We start from the raw sequence: 15,918 nt of genomic DNA on the forward strand, positions 1-15,918 counted from the left end.
CGTGCAATCAGAAATTTCAGATTTCTCAGAGCACAGCACAGACAGAGTCTTCTCGCCTCGTCACACAGGTTTATTATAATAAATGTTTGTATCAGCAAAGATCAGACCAGGGGGGTGAAAATAAAAATCCATAAATAGTTTCTCTCCCATAAATCATCTTAAGGCCCCTCAGTTCTATCGACCACATATCAAACCAGATGTAAAGAAATAAGAATGAACTCCTCATTTTACACATCTGACAAAAGTATGCTATTTACACACTGACGTCTTGGTATTAATGCTCATCTGATGCAATGTATAAATGATATATCCCTCAGAGTGACTGATGGGTTTATTATTGGTACTTTTACCCCGCGAAAAAAATCTGAATACTACTTTCACCACTGCACACATCAGAGACTTGGCGCCACTGCTTTAATCTTCAACACGGTTTTGTATTTTCTAATCTTATCATCTGTCTGTTTAATGTAAAATCCTAATGCGAAAGCTCACCATAAGTGAACGCTCCCAGAGGAGTTCAGTGGAGTGAAACATGCGGAGTGAAAGTGTAAATTAGCCCGAGATGCTTTCAAGCAAAGTACCTGTACAAGCAGTTCAGAGTAAATTCACATCCTTTTTTTTTTTTTCCCCTCCAGCTAAGAAAACCCAATAATTCTCTGTTCGATTTCAGTAAAATTGAATTATCATCGACATTTCTCATCAGGTTGTTCATTTTTGTCCAATAAACACTTGCAATCCCAGAGATGGTAAATATGTAATGACTAAAACAAACAAATACACCCATGAGGAAGAAATGGAAGATTTTTGATTGGTTAAAAAAAGAGTTTCATCAATATGATGTACTCTGCACACGAATTGTATATAGTGCAGGAAAATGGTCCGCATTGCCATATAGTGAGTATTTTCCGAGGTTGATTCCAGGTTGAGCCTGTCTGTACGGACTTCGTATGTTCAAAATGTGTGGGTATTCTTGAGGTACTGGAGATAAAACATGCATTTGAGGTTAAGCGTTGAGGCTAAATCGCATGTCGCTGTGAACCTGAGTGTGTGTGGCTGTTAGTCTCATCAGCTCTGACCCTGAGTTGGATGAAGCGGTGTCTGGGAATGGATGTACGCTGCCGGAAAGTGCTAATGTGCTGCCTTCCTCCAAACTGGAGCGGTGCTGCTGGCATTATGTTGTCTAACCCACTTTGGCAACAGGGAAACGCAGTTAATTATGTTCATGTCAGGAAAGTAAATTTGAGCTTGACAGACAGAGCGAGGAAATGAGAGGGGAGACAGGTGTATGCAGGCTGAGGAACACAGAAAAATCAGAGGGAAGCGAGAGAAGGCGGTCTATATATAGGCGGAGGCAGACTCGGAGAGAGGCAGAGCTGATAAGGGCAGCAGGGGTGAGAAAGAGGGTGAGATGCAGAAAGAACAGGAAACTGAGAGGTGAATTACAGCCTACACTGCTGCGTGCTTTGTGTCACTTGAGCAAATAAAGGCAGAAAAAAAAAAAAAAGAAAAAACACTGTCTTGACATTTAAAGGATGTTTTCGGGTGTGTGTGTGTTTTAGGCAAGGCTGGGAATCAGCTGTAGCGATGCTGGCTTGGTGGAGCCGGGCGGTCAGCGTCTGCAGCAGCAGTCCTGGTATTCACGGGGTATCTCAGCTTCCTTTATCTCCCTCACACACACACACACACACACACACACACACACACACACACACACACACACACACACACACACACACACACACACACACACACACACACACACACACACACACACACACACACACACACACACACACACACACACACACACACACACACACACACACACACACACACACACACACACACACACACACACACACTCTTCTCTGTTACCTTGGCAACATATTTTCTGCATGGAAATAGCATCTCTTGCTGTGCCTACCGTGAAAAAAAAAAAAAAAACCACTTCAGGAGATTTAAACGTATCTACAACAGATTGGAGTTCAGAAATTGGTCCTATAGATCGGGCAGAATTGAGCCATTACTGTTCCGCATGCCATATCATCAGATTAAATGTGTGTGGCAACAATGGGAGAGTTAATCATAATAGTCTGTGACAGGCTTTGATTACATTCCATTAAGCGTGCAGTGGAAGGTTTAACATACATAACATCATTCTCTATAATACACAATTTGTGTCATAAACCATCTATAACTTCAAATCCAGGACTCTTTGATGAGACAAGCTTGTGTTTTTGTTGGGGGTTTTTTTTTTGCCTCAGGATTTATTTACACCGACATGACTATTAAATTCAGCTCTTGACAAGCAGAGCACAGACGCAAGCAAGAGCCTTGCAGGGGTGTTATTAAGAAATGTAAAATAAATAATAAAGCACGGAGGGTTGAGAGTTGATCTGTGCGGATTTCCTGATTTAGTCTCACGCTCACAGATGAAGGGGTTTAGTGCAGCAACTGTGGGTATCTGACTGCTGAGGCCGCCTGCCATGCTTCAGACTGTGATAAACCTTTGTTTGCTCGCTGTCAGAGCACCGTGCGGAGATACACCAGCTAATGAAAGAAAAGTCAGGCACTCAGATTGCGGGCAAGATCACACTCTGTTGCAAACAAGCCAAAACTTGGCCGAAGCAGAAAGAGAGCGAGAGCGTGAACAAGAGAAAGGGAATAATATCCAGGTGAACATGCAGCAGAGGATTAAAAAAAAAAAAAAAGAAGAAGAAGAAGAAGAAAAAAATGCTTTGACTCCTGGGAGAGAGGAGCCATAATGAAATAAGCATCTGAAAGAGAGCAGGTGTTGGAGGCTTGACAGACTTCAGCTGCATAACAAGTAGCACATTTACTCTCTCCTGCCTTTGTCAATCAAAACAACCAATCCCGTAAATAAATGCTCCTGTGAAAAAAAAAGAAAAAAAAAGAGCGCCCCCCCCCCCCCCCCCCCTCAAGTGGAATCATGCTTGAATCAACCTTTAACCCCCCCACCACCACCACACACACACACACCAGTCAAAGTTGGTTTCAGGTAGAGGAAAAGTGAATCCGGTCCTGAATTTAAAGCAGGTGCACAGAGCTGTCTGGGGTCTAAAAGAACGAGAAAAAAAAAAAAAAAAAAAGCCAATAAGACATCAAGAATGCACTGAAGCTCAATCAATTCACTTCCTCTACGGAAAGATAAAGCTGCACGATACCCCCTCCCTTTGTTTTTCCAATTCTCTTTGTGACAGACGGTGAGGACAGTAGTGTTCATAATGAAAAAGCCTTTAAACAGCACTTTTAACCGCACACGCGCACGCACGCACACACACGAAGCTGCAGTTACTGCCTGGGGATCAGCACCATGGAAAGCACTGCCAGCTGGGCAGGATCCGTGTCTGTTGCCTGAAGGGGGCAGCAGGAGCTGCTCTGGAGCCTGCAGCAGGAGGATGACTAGGATCAGGCCAAAGAGCAGGATCTTGGCAGGGCGCTGAGGTGCACAGTTGTGTTAATCCTGCTGGCCGAGCAGAAAAAGGAAAAGACTCATGGGCAAACTCCAGAAATTACCAGTGGAGGAAGGAAGGAACTCCCTCAAAGCCGATCCAGCTTGAAGAACATCTATCATCACGCGTTGAATACGTACGAGAACTCAAACATTGCACTTAAGTGAAGGGTCACTTTAAAAAGAAGAAAAGAAAAAAAAAACTTCCTTTTTTCCAAAGAACTACATGCTTCCATGCACATGCTGTCGAGAGCCTCTGAAGTGAGACACAAAGGGGGAAAAGTAATGTTAAACAAGCCTACAGGGACGAGCAACCAGGGTGCCAGATGACTGGAAAAGAAACACGTGATAAGACTGTCAATTTTTGTAGTTGATAGGAAGTCAATTGTCTGGTGGAGAAACCATTTGGAAAACAAAGATCTATAAATTGAATCTAAATAGCAGAGCTACAGACGACATTGTCCACATTGGGATACACATGCTTTCAATGCATATTTACAAACGACTCTGCTGCTATAAAAACCTCACTGATAGTAATCCAGACAGGCTGGACAACATGATATGAGTAACTTGTGGAGTGAGCCTTATTAAAGGGTCCTATATGACTGTTATCATCTCAGTACTCCTTGTGACTGGGCTGCAAGTTGTTCTCGGTGACTCTTCTGCTTTAGACAATCCAGTTTTACCAAAATATCTCAATTTTTAATGCAATAATATAAACAATAAAACAGTAGTCTCACAAAAAAAAACAACACTGTGTGACCAGATTAGAAACCATACTACTCTCTCTGTCTCCACTGCTTTTCTAAAACTTCCCAGTTTCTCTGTGGGAATTCGTATTTCCTCCTCTCAGAAGTTGTAACTTTCCCCATTTCCCAGTTACTCGTAAAGGCGTCATAAACTGTTCTGAAACTCTACTGGCTTTGTATTTCTCATCCGTCTGTTTAAATAATGCGGTGAGCCTCTGTGGTGTAAAGTCCACGTGAGAAAATCAGTAACATGCTGCAAGAATTGTTAATAAATGACAAGTGATGTTATTCATTTAAGGAGTTTGGCTTTTTAGATTTCACATGCCGACTTTTTTTTGGGTTCTCGTCCAGTTTTGTTTTTTTTTTGGTTTTGGGGGGGGGGGGGGTTCTTGGTCAAAACTTTGCATGTTCTCTCCGTGTGCCCTGCGATGGACTGGTGACCTGCCCAAGCTGTATGCATTGCTAGATGACCCCGAGTCAGATTGAGCAACACGGGTGGATGTTTGTCCAGGAGGGCCTCCGTCCTGCATGATTTAGGTGTCCCTCTTGATTCAAACGTCGATCATCTCCTCATCAGAATCTCCACCTGTCACTCAGAATAAACAAGTTGACCTAGTCGGCGGGGAGAGCAATAATTTTAGAGGTGAATATCCAGGCTAGGGCTGTCAAACCGGGTTTTGTTCAAGGGTCACATAAAACCCAATTACATGTTGAGAGGGCCAGACTGGTAAAATAGTGTTAGAGTAACCTTTAAATTGTCACGAGGTTGAGAGTTTTTGCAAAATGTTTTGCAATTCCTACCAAAACAATTACTAATCTCAACATATTCTAATATAAATGTACGGTGCAAAACAGTAAAATGTCCCAAAAATGCTCCCCTATAATAATAATTTCTTTATGCATTTTGTTCATTCCCGATTCGAGACCACCAGCATGCTGAGTACTGCAGTGTCTTCCTCTGTACTGTAAGACTGGTGTAACGTGACCGATAAAATGACTCAGCCATGGCAACCTGTTGAGATTAATGCTGAAAAATTAAATATTCTGGAGTTCTGAAGAATGTGCACTGATTAATCTGACCCACGGAAAGAAATTAGTAGCTGGAATTTGGAGCTTCCCCTCTAGATGTCACTGAATGTGAAAGGCCCCGCGTGAACCACGTCACTTTAATGTAGACCCTCTGTAAAAACTCCAAGTGTAGTTTGACAGAGTTGGAATGACCCAGTTTATTGTGGGCAGTCGAGTTACATGGGTGTAAATAGCAACAAAAGGAAGTTAATGGCGGACGTCTGTACATTACATTCTAACGAAGAAAGTGATGGTCTCGCAGTCAGTTCAACGCACGCTTCAGATACTTTCAACTGTGACAGGCTCCGAGTGAGTTTTCTATGACACTCATCTGTGTAAAGACAGCTTATAGAAAATATAAAGCAACTCATGACTAAATGTTTAATCGGTTAACACTTTAAATCACACCTCTATCTATGTCTACTGAATTTTAATACAGCCATACAATACAAGTATACAAGGTTATTTTTGTGGTTAGAGAAAAATACAACCAAAGAAAGTGTGGAAATGCAAACATACAGCCGTTTTTTTTTCTATTTTGTTTTTAAACTTCTAATCCGTGTGAAAACAGGTCAAACGAGGCCGGGGCCTTTTTTTTTTTTTTTTTTTTGTGTCATAGGTACGATCTCATAATGCAAGAGAAACGAAAAAGAACGTCACAATTTCCCTAAACGTAGCCTGAGTCAAGTGTACAATATGCACACTTGAAGGAAATAAAAAGTACTAAATAAACCGCTGCTTCTCTGATCACTCTGGTAAAAATAAGTCTCTGATGTTTGTCCGTGGGTTCCATCTTCTGGCAGCCGAGTGCCACTGGTGAAACGAGGGGACTGTGTTGGCCAAGGCGTTGGGGGAATAGTCACTGCACGCCGCATCCAATATGACAGCAGAAGAAGAAAGGGGGGCGGGGCTCAGGAAAACCAGCTGAATTTCAGTGTTTTGAAGTCTTTTAATCTGTCAGATTGTTCCCGTTTTTTTTCTCTCTTGTTTGTATAAATCAATAAGTCTTAAGCTCTTCATTCCAACTTCAAAAGAGGTTTCACGTGTGCCGCGAGAATGATCTCTCTCTTTTTTCTCCGTCTTTGTGGTTTGACGCTTGCAGTGGGAAGGGGACTTGAGGGACGTGGGGGGGGGGGGTGTCTCATTGGTTATTTTTGGCTTTGGCGTGTGTCAGAATGTGAGACTTTAGGTTGGTCGACTGGGCGAATTTCTTATTGCAGCCATCAAAAGGGCAGACGTAGGGTCGGTCTCCAGTGTGGATCCGCACGTGTGTGCGCAGGTTGAAGTCCAGAGAAAACCTTTTCCCGCAGCCTTCGAAGGTACACTGGAAGGAAACCACAAGCAAGCCGTCAGGCCACGTTCACAGCACAACTTTTGGCGGCGTTTTGGGGGTCGGTTTCCACGACAACGGTGATCTGAGCCACGGCAAACCAACGTTTTAAAAAAATGGCTCCCAAGGTGGATTTTTTTTTTTCTTTGGTGAGAAATACTGCTACTGCGCATGCACGCCACAGCCGTAGTAAATTGCTCTTCTGCACTGATTATCGAAATGGTTGTCAACGAGCCAAACTCATTGTTAGTTTTGAGCTGTGGTATACAGAAATAGTTTAAATAAAATGTTGTAAAATGCACAATACTCTTGTGTTTGCTTTGTTCCCTCCAAAATATCAAACAAAGGCTTAACAAAAATGTTTGCTTAAATAAATAAATAAATAAATAAAATAAATAGAAACCCTGAATAATCTAACAATTAATCGATCAGCAAAATAATAGTTAGTTGCAGTTCTACCAGCTTATTGGATCATTTCACAAATCCACCCATTTCTATCGTTTCACTAAACGTTGGGTGCGTGAAGGCGGGGTACACTTTTAGTACTTCTGCACTCTTTAAATTTAACACTGCTTATCTTATTCTTCATACTTTCATTTTTGGCTCTAAACACGAACTTAAAATGCAATAAACAGTTTTCCCGTGTGTGTGTGTTTTTGTGTGTGTGTGTGTGTGTGTGTGTGTGTGTGTAGGAGGCGCGACATCGGTCCAGACACCGACCTGGAAGGGTTTCTCTCCCGTGTGAACGAGTTGGTGGCGTTTAAGTTTGGAGCTCTCGACGAAGGCTTTGCCGCACTCGGCGCAGACGTGCACCCGGGGTCCGTGGGTGTGCAGATGCTTCCTCATGGCCGAGTTATCCCTGAACATCTTTGTGCAGCCCTGGGGACCAAACAAAGTACGGCACAAAGTTTACAAACAGCACATAAATAGACCATAAAAGGGTTTTTGTTTAGTTTTTTAGGCAGGAAGTCTGTCAGTGCCACAGTGGAGCGCTAAGAGGTTTGGTTTTTCTTGTGCGCAGATTAAAAGAGGCAAGCGTTCGCCGCACGTTGTGAAGCTTCACAATTCAAACCCTTTTCAGAGACAAGAAACGCTGCTGCTTCTATTCTCTCCTGAAGTGTTAATGTACTGTTAACAGCGGCGCACTTAAAGAACCGAGCGCTCATAGAGCATGGGGAAAGCCATTTACGTTGGCGAGTTCAGATAAGCCCGATTGTTCGTGTACGTACACAGAAATCAATACACTCAAGTAGAATCTGTCCTTTTAAATAACCTTCAGCGAACTGTTCAATTACACAAAGCATGTATTAGACAAGCGCGGTGGCGTCAGACTCACTTTGTGAGGGCAAGCTATCGTCCGCGGAGCGTCGTCCTCTTTGACTTTTCTGGGCTTCATTCTGGGGGGGGGGGGGGGGGGGGGGGGGGAGTGGGGGTTTAAATCATCATTAACAAAAACAAAGTGCTTTAGAAATCATCCTTGCATATCTACACTACTCTAAAACATAGATTAAAATCCAGTAATGGAAAATATTGTCAACAATAAGTCAACAAAATCTAGACACATAAAATATAGTGGAAAGTACTGTGTTTAATAACACGTATTTCACAACTAAGGACTTAAAATATCTAAAACTGGGACAGGTTTTTCCACTTGAATTCAGCCTAAGGGTGAAAAAGGTTACCACATCCTACCAAAGTATATTTATATTGATGCTCCACTGTAAAATGTGGCATTTTTGGGAGCACTGACTGGAAGCAAGAGATGCTTTTCTCAAAAACAACAGTATCTGTGTCACGTATCGTCCATTCTGTCCACGGCTTGACAAATTAAACGCCCACAATAGCAGGACAAATTACAGATATTCTCTGAACTCAATGAGATGCTCCGTCAGCGACCTGTGACATCATATTTCAGCTCATTCGGGGGTCAATTTTGTTTTGATTCAGAGGTCTGCTGAACAGATTGAGAGATTTTTGAACAGCGGCGATGCAGCTGGGAATGTTTTGGTAATCAATTATTCAGCATTTACAGAAAAATAGAAACTAAGCATCTCATTGCGGTTTTCTCAACAGTGACGTACTTCCATCTATACTGTACACTTTAATGCTGCTTGTAATTAAACCTACATCTAAAGCAGGGGTGGGCACCTAATCTTCCACTGCTATTGAAGGCCGAGACTAGTTAGTCAACTAGATTAGTTGACCTGGAATTTAGCTCAATAAGCATTATTTCTTGATGAAAAGCAAAACATTTTTAAAAAAATGATTTTTATGCGCTACTGTTGCTCTGCATCACTTTCTCAGTCTTTGTCTGGAAATCATGATTACATTTTTCAAAATACTGAGTTAAATAAATAAATAGAAACTCTCTTTTCCTCCACAATGCAACACTAATTTTGTGAGCCAACAATTGCTCGACAGATTCAATGAGAAAATCACATTATTCTTTAAATAAACGCCCTTAATTGTAAAGTTTCAATTGCAAAGGTTCGTTTTACAGCATATTCTATCTTTGGATTTAAAATGTTGGGACAACAACACAAGAGGCAAAACAAGCATTAAAGCGCATGAAGGCTTTAAACAACGTCATCACGTGAGATAGTATCCGATTACCAGCAGTGTCATTTTGCAAAGTCATCAAAACTGTGTGGACAGTATAAACACACACTGACCTGGCAAACTCAGCCAGCTGTTTGGGGTCAGACAGGTCGATGCCCGGGATGCCACCCGGGGGCAGCTTCTTCCCCGTCATGTACTCCGAGTAGTCCGGGGGGGAATTCTCCCCAACGATCTGCTCCTCCACCACCGACTCATGGTCAATGTCTTTATTGTCATCTAGAAACACATTACAGAGACTGAACCGATAACACACGAGTGTAACCCTGGCTACAAGCCTCGGGAGCCCGCACACATCCGCTGCTGTTCTCAGGTTATAATAAAGAGGCAGACAAAAACAACAACAAAACATTGCTAGACTAACACCGCCGAGAAAATAGAAAACATGTAACCAATCTCTCCATTTGCACTGAGGATTTTTTTTATTTTTATCAATTTAGTGATGCTCGTTGGGAAGACTTGCTTTGCCTGGGTGTTAATAATGATTTTTCAGACTAATAAAAAATTGAATAAAAAAAAAGAACATGTTTTATTTGGAATACCAGGTAAAAGGCATATTTATGATTTGAAAAATGATATATAGATGAAAATAGGAGGAATAAGGAACTATGTCACTATTTTTCATATTTGAAATGCATGGAGTAAAATAATTGCACTGTAGTAGAGGACTTTTCACTTAAACTTCTATCTATATATTCATTCTAGCCTCTTCCTTTTCTATCTTTTAGTCAATTTTATAGGATCTTCTATACCGTGATGCATAAAATGTAAAACCATGCTGCTGTGCTATGAATATTCTGCAATAAATTGCAATTTGGTTCAATGAAAAGCCAGAGAGGATGCACACTGCCTGATGTATTCCTCCTACTCTCCATCAACCAGCAGAGAGCACCAAAAATAGACAGGAAGAAGCTGCACTGCCAACTCAAAATGTTTGTATGAAGAGATGCACTGCTGTTATATAGTCGGTGCATCAGCTGTGGATTATAGTTTGCCGGGTGGGAACAAGCAGCTCATTCACGTTTGCTGGTTAAAGGATGATGGATGAGCAGCTGCGGTGTTACTGTGCAGCAGTTATCCCGCTGCAGGCGGAGCGCCGTCCGCTTCAAACAGCGGAAACTTTATTTACTAAATACTACTTTAATCTGGATTTTTGTAAAAAAAAAAAAAAAGAAAAAAATGTGTTTAACTTAATGCAAGCCCGGAAATACACGCTGGCATCACACCGCGGGTGTTCCGTAAGGTGTTGCGGCCTGCAGACGTCCTAACCCCGGCTGTCTACCTCTCTCGCTCTCTCTCTCTCACCCCCCCCTCCAGCGCCGCCGCCATCTCTGCCTGGCCGCCGCTATCGCCATTTTTTCGGGGCCGCCGCCATACTTACTCGTCTCGGGGAATATGGCGGCGCCCAGCAACACCTAAAACATGGCCTCCTTTCAAAACAAAAACATATCGTCGGGCTACAACTGGTGTTGGCGTCGAAAAACCCGCGCTAAACGCGGCTCCGCACGGCGCTGCGGCCGGACCCCTCCAGGAACTAGTCCGGTGCGGCAGGACAACGCCCAGGCAGCGAGGCCTTCTGCAAACGGCTAAGCGACGGAGCGGAGAGCCGCGGCCGGGCCGACGTTTACTCACCCGACGCCCACATCGTGACAGAGAACTCCCCCTCCAGTGTCTTTATCTGAACCTGCTTCTGTTCCCATTTCCGTCCGCCGGCCTCCGCGCCGCCTAAGTAGCTCTTTTTGCCCGCTTTCTTGCCCCCGGTGCCGCCTCCTCGCTTCACCCGACCCACCGAGCTCTTGCCGGCCACAGTCACCAAAGTCTGCTCGATGTACTCGTCCTCCACCCCCGGGGCCGGCACCGGGATGAGGATCTGGTCCTCGAACCCGCCGCCGCCGTCCGTGTGCAGGTCCGAGTCGTCCCCGCCGACCACCTCCTCCCGCGTCTGCACCAGGATCACCTCCTGGTGGTGGTGGTGGTGGATCGAGTTGGGGTCGTCCGTGACCAGCGGCTGGAGGGCGATCATGGGCTGCCCGTCGTCGTCGTCTTCGTCCTCGTCGTCGTCGTCGTCGTCCCCGCCGACCACCGTGGTCTCGATGGTCTCCACCGGTATCGTCTCCACCTCTATCTCGTGCAGCTCCACGATCTCGGCCGGCATCTCCGAGCCGTCTGTCGCAATGTACAGCGTATCTCCGGATGCCATGTTGAAGTCCGCCAGCTTGCCTCTCTCATTCACGCCGTGTTGTGCTCCTGTTTTTTTGGGACCTCACACACTCACACACACTCACTCACACTCTCTCTCTCACACACACACGCCCCTGCTCGGCTCCGGCTCCGGCTCCGGCTCCGTCGTCTCCCTCTTCTTCGATAACAACTCTCACACACTCGGGCCCTCCACTCTTCTCCACTAGGCTCTGTCAGACCCAAACATCGCGAGACCTCAGCACGAGATCGCTGCTGCTCCACTCCACTCTGTCACTCAAATATCGCGAGACTTTCGCCAGTTCAACTATAACGTTGCTGCTGCTGCTGTTACTTGTGGTCCTGGGGTTCCGGGGGTTCCCTAACTTTTTACACTAATCGATCGCAAAGACTCAATTTTATGAATACCTATATCCATATATACACATTTAGTTTACATTCACCCAAAAGAAACAGTAAATAATATCAAAATAAATCCTATTATTGTCTACTTAATTTATGTACAGAGGAAATAACCAGCGGTTTCCTCAGAGTATGCCCCCTACATTTAATGTATATGATAATTCTTTATTATCTTTTATAACAGTGGCGCTGGCAGGATTCAATTTCATAGTAGGCACCGAATCCACTCCCGCACCAAATATTCAATCTTTAAAGCTTGTATGATCTTGGATGCCAAATGTGACTGCTGTATGGAGAGGAATCTATCATAGGCCGAGAGTAACCAGTATTATTGTGATTGCTGTCTGTTACTTTACATTTATTTGAAAATAACTTTAAAAAAAATCCCTCTGAACCTTAAAGATAACCTGACATTTCCCTTTCAAATCAATACATTGGTCCTCATTGATTGTCCGCCGCAGTTGTAACTTTGCTGACATCTCTGGGAAAGAAATATTAAGTTGGGATCATTAACCATGTAACTCTTGACCACAAGCACACCGTGTGGATAAAGCCAGGCCCTGACTACTTAAGTTTCTGCATGTACAAGTAGAGCAGAGTTGTGTTTACAGGTGGTAAACCTGAGGTGTTTTTTTTTAATTTTTTTATTAAGTTCCAGACATTGTCAACATATATGAATTACCTGCACTATTGACACGGGTCTACCTATATTTCCCAGTTTCTTTATTTTATGTGCCTGAATTCTCTTTATTATTATTATTACACAAAATGTTATTTATTTATTTTGTATTCTTCTATCCCATAAAAACTATTGTTTCCTTGCGGAACTTGTACTTAAAGCATTTCATTGCACATTATACTATGTGTAATTGTTGTGTGTGATAAATAAAGGACGACTTGACTTGATATGACCTAATAAAAAGAGTTGCAGCACATTGCTGCACCATTTACAGCTGATGGTGGCTGATGCACTGTATGGACAAAGACTGCTGTTGTGCTTTATGCTCATGAAAAGGTGCAAAAATATTTGTGGACAGAAACACTGGGAATCACTTGTTCACACTGGTCATCATTCTAATCTACAAGGAGTTTGTGTATACCAGGGGTCTACAATCGTTAGGAATTTGCCTCCCTCCCACAACAGGACCTGTTTGATCATCTTTTCAATTTTATTTGCGATTAGTTTATTGAGAATTGTTTTGGGACTCAACCTGGCTCACCTGCAAAGGAGGGCGACATATGTGAGTGATGAAAAGAGAATTGTTTTTAATTTAAGTGTCAAATTTGTCACCTCAAAGTGAGAGACGTGAGTCTATTTAAAGGATTGCCTGCTAAGCAACGAAATTAAAATTTGAGTTAAAAAAAACTAAACACGCAAAAAGCTACAGGGAGTCTTGACAGATGCGTGCGACTTCTTTTTGCACAAACAAGGAACATTTCATTTTTGTGCTTGTCACACAGTGGCGCGTTGTGGTTCGTGCCTTTGCCTCATCGCAAGATTATCCTGTTTGTGTCCCAGCTGGACCAGCGACTCCTCTATCGTGGTATTTATGTCCTCAAACGGAAGGTCTCCATGTATTCATGAAAACAATATTATCATTTTGATTTATCTTTTCAATATATTCATCAAATATCTCAGCAGGTTATCGCAGTGCAAAAAAACCATCCCGATGGTGTGAAACACTTAAAAAAGACACAATAAGGTTGCACGGAAACAGCTCAGATGTTTCACACATCTCTGTGCTGCAGCAGCAGGAATTTATGGCACCTATTCAACAGGAACAGGCTTTTGTACTGGAAAGGGAAAAAAAAGACAAATTTCTAGAGTGGATAAAAGAAACTGACAGGCATCAAAATGATCCCAAACAAGCACAGAAGGAAAGAGACCACCGCATTTATTCAAGACATTGTTCACAGTTTTATTTGAATTCATTTTAAATGAAGTGCGTTTCTTTTTGTCGGTGTTGTCAAAACCAGGAAGCACTTTTGTCATAAAAGGAGAGAATAAAATGAACAATACGTCACCATGTCCTTGCAGCCAATAGACAGTTTTATTAACAACATGATCACAAATACTCTGGTGTATTATTTATCTATTTCTTTATCTTTTTTTTTTTTTTTTTTTTTTTTAAGTTTAGAAGGTTGCACTATCCAAAGAAGTTTCTTCCACTCTTGGTCTCAGGTCCAAGCCTGTGTTTTTATTTTATTTTTTCTGCCATGGTTCCACATGTAACTGTGTTGGCGAAAAGGATAAAAAAAAACAAAAAAACCTTCAAAAAAAGTGCCAGGTCTGAAGTTGAGGACCAAAAATTTTGGAGGTGCTCATTAGTATCTCAAAGAAAAAGAAATGAATACAACCAATATAAAAAACAAAATACATAAAATGATGTGCAATAATATTATCAACATGATCATTACTATCATTTTATCTTCATCATTTCCTCATCATTACCATTGTACATAATACTACACTACTACTACTCATATTAACATTACATTAACAATCATAACAATGATAGAAATGATCATTAAAATGACAGCAACAATTTCAAAAAGTGAAACAAATGTGAACAAAAAGCAAAAAAAAACAACCTAAACAAACAAAAAAAACGGAACAAATAAAACCAATTTTATCCATTTTCATCTGGGCCAAGGACAGAGGGGAGAAATGTGGGCTAACAAACCACAGACATGGTAAGAAAACAGCGTAATCAGTGCGAGAGTGTGCCCCGGTCATGCCTTCCTCTCCAAACAGACAAACCAAATGTTACAAAGACACGTCTGAGGTGTTGCAGCAACGTCGCCACGTCGCTTCAACACCACAGCAGAACAGGATGAGTAGATGTCACAGTTTGGGCCTCTGCTCCTGACCTCTCCTCCTCTTCCTCCTCCTCCTCCTCCTCCTCATCGGGGCCACAGCAGCTGCTGCAGGGGCATTGGTTCTAAAAGGTGGCTCATGTCCAGGAGAGGCTACGAAAGATTATGTCGTACTAATTCGACCAAGTTCATTTCTAAGGGCTGTGAGGAGAAAGAACATGCGAGAGACACTTCGGATTAATAAAACACCTTAGATTGGTAACGTAATCTCACAACCACTGACACGACACTGCCGTAAAAAACGACAATAAAGCTGCATTTAAAGTGGAAATTGCAGATATTTAACTCTTTGAAGGCGACATATGATTAATCTAAACATTTGTCAAAATGTCTTGAATAGCTAAACTGTAATTCATATGATTTTTCTCTCGTGAAATTACACAAATGTCTGTTTCTACAAGTGTTATTACAGTCACTACAAAAACAAAAAACAACAATTTTTTTTTAGTTTTAGTATGAATTCACAACCTAGAACATAGGATTATTTTTCAGTATGCGGAAGTTATGTTAGGCAGTGTCAACTTAAAGGGCACTAAACAAAGTTAAATCCAGGAGTGTGATCAAAACATGATAGAGTGCCTCTATTTTTCATTATAAAAATATATTTAATTTATAATTTGACACATTTTTAAAACACATTTCACCATTTCCAGCTTTAAAATTCTCTAAATTAGATGTATCTCTTCCTGAAGTTCAGTATAACAACTACTTTTGAGTTCCACTGTTCTACTATATGATGCATTACTACCAATTGGAAGAATGTGTTCAAGCAGAGCAAATCCAGTTTTATTGAAGGTACAAGGACCAAACACAACAGCAGCAACAAGCACATCGTCTCACCACGAGTATTTAGTCACGATTTCTATGATCTTATATTTGCAATTATTAATACAGAAAAAAAACAAAGAAAAATATGATCACATGCACTATAAAGTAGTGAATCTCAGAAGATCGTTTTAGTTTTTCAACTATTAGTAATTATTGATTCAGATTCAGTTTCTTGAATTGCTGCTGTTGAGTCTTGCGTAAACGCAGATTGAAGTTTTCATATTCAGTCTTATGTGATTCTACCGCCATCTAGTGGTTACAAGTGTGCATACCTACCAAAAACCCAACCACCCACTCTATAGATTTCCAATTAGATATTCATTAACGTCTATTAGGAGAGCCACAGTGTTCCAAAAGTTGATTGATTGTCACTATTT

The 15,918-nt window shown here is 42.0% G+C and overlaps 2 protein-coding genes across 5 annotated transcripts in view; both read right to left on the bottom strand.

Annotated features, from left to right (window-relative positions):
* Positions 1 to 5,371: 5,371 nt before the first annotated feature.
* Positions 5,372 to 12,735, bottom strand: yy1b (YY1 transcription factor b). Of its 2 annotated transcripts, none has more exons than XM_080490918.1 (5): positions 10,868 to 12,735; positions 9,292 to 9,442; positions 7,956 to 8,016; positions 7,340 to 7,498; positions 5,372 to 6,613 (listed from the first exon to the last, which is right to left on the bottom strand). In XM_080490918.1, the coding sequence occupies exons 1-5, from the start codon at positions 11,433 to 11,435 to the stop codon at positions 6,431 to 6,433; spliced, it is 1,122 nt and encodes a 373-aa protein (XP_080347044.1). In that variant the 5' UTR covers positions 11,436 to 12,735; the 3' UTR covers positions 5,372 to 6,430. The 2 variants fall into 2 exon arrangements, with proteins under 2 accessions (XP_080347044.1, XP_080347043.1); XM_080490917.1 differs by having other exon boundaries at positions 5,427 to 6,613; positions 9,292 to 9,454.
* A 979-nt stretch (positions 12,736 to 13,714) lies between these two features.
* The window catches only part of evlb (Enah/Vasp-like b), a 48,183-nt gene continuing 45,979 nt past the window's right edge, over positions 13,715 to 15,918 (bottom strand). For 2 of the 3 annotated variants that reach the window (XM_080490914.1, XM_080490913.1), the window contains exon 13: positions 13,715 to 14,854. In XM_080490914.1, the coding sequence (XP_080347040.1) occupies positions 14,817 to 14,854 (38 nt within the window). In that variant the 3' untranslated portion in view covers positions 13,715 to 14,816. The remainder of the gene's footprint in view (positions 14,855 to 15,918) is intronic. The other variant, XM_080490912.1, reaches the window with a different exon arrangement.

Source organism: Lipophrys pholis (assembly GCF_963383615.2).
Source record: "Lipophrys pholis genome assembly, chromosome: 21".
Classification (NCBI taxonomy): Eukaryota; Metazoa; Chordata; class Actinopteri; order Blenniiformes; family Blenniidae; genus Lipophrys; species Lipophrys pholis.

Bases quoted from the DNA above. Each gene is read 5' to 3' on its own strand.
- yy1b (XM_080490917.1), bottom strand. From the start codon at position 11,435: ATGGCATCCGGAGATACGCTGTACATTGCGACAGACGGCTCGGAGATG. The intron at 8,017-9,291 runs GTCAGTGTGTGT...CCCCCCCCCCAG, and splicing joins CAGCTGGCTGAGTTTGCCAG to AATGAAGCCCAGAAAAGTCA. The intron at 7,499-7,955 runs GTGAGTCTGACG...TTTGGTCCCCAG, and splicing joins CGATAGCTTGCCCTCACAAA to GGCTGCACAAAGATGTTCAG.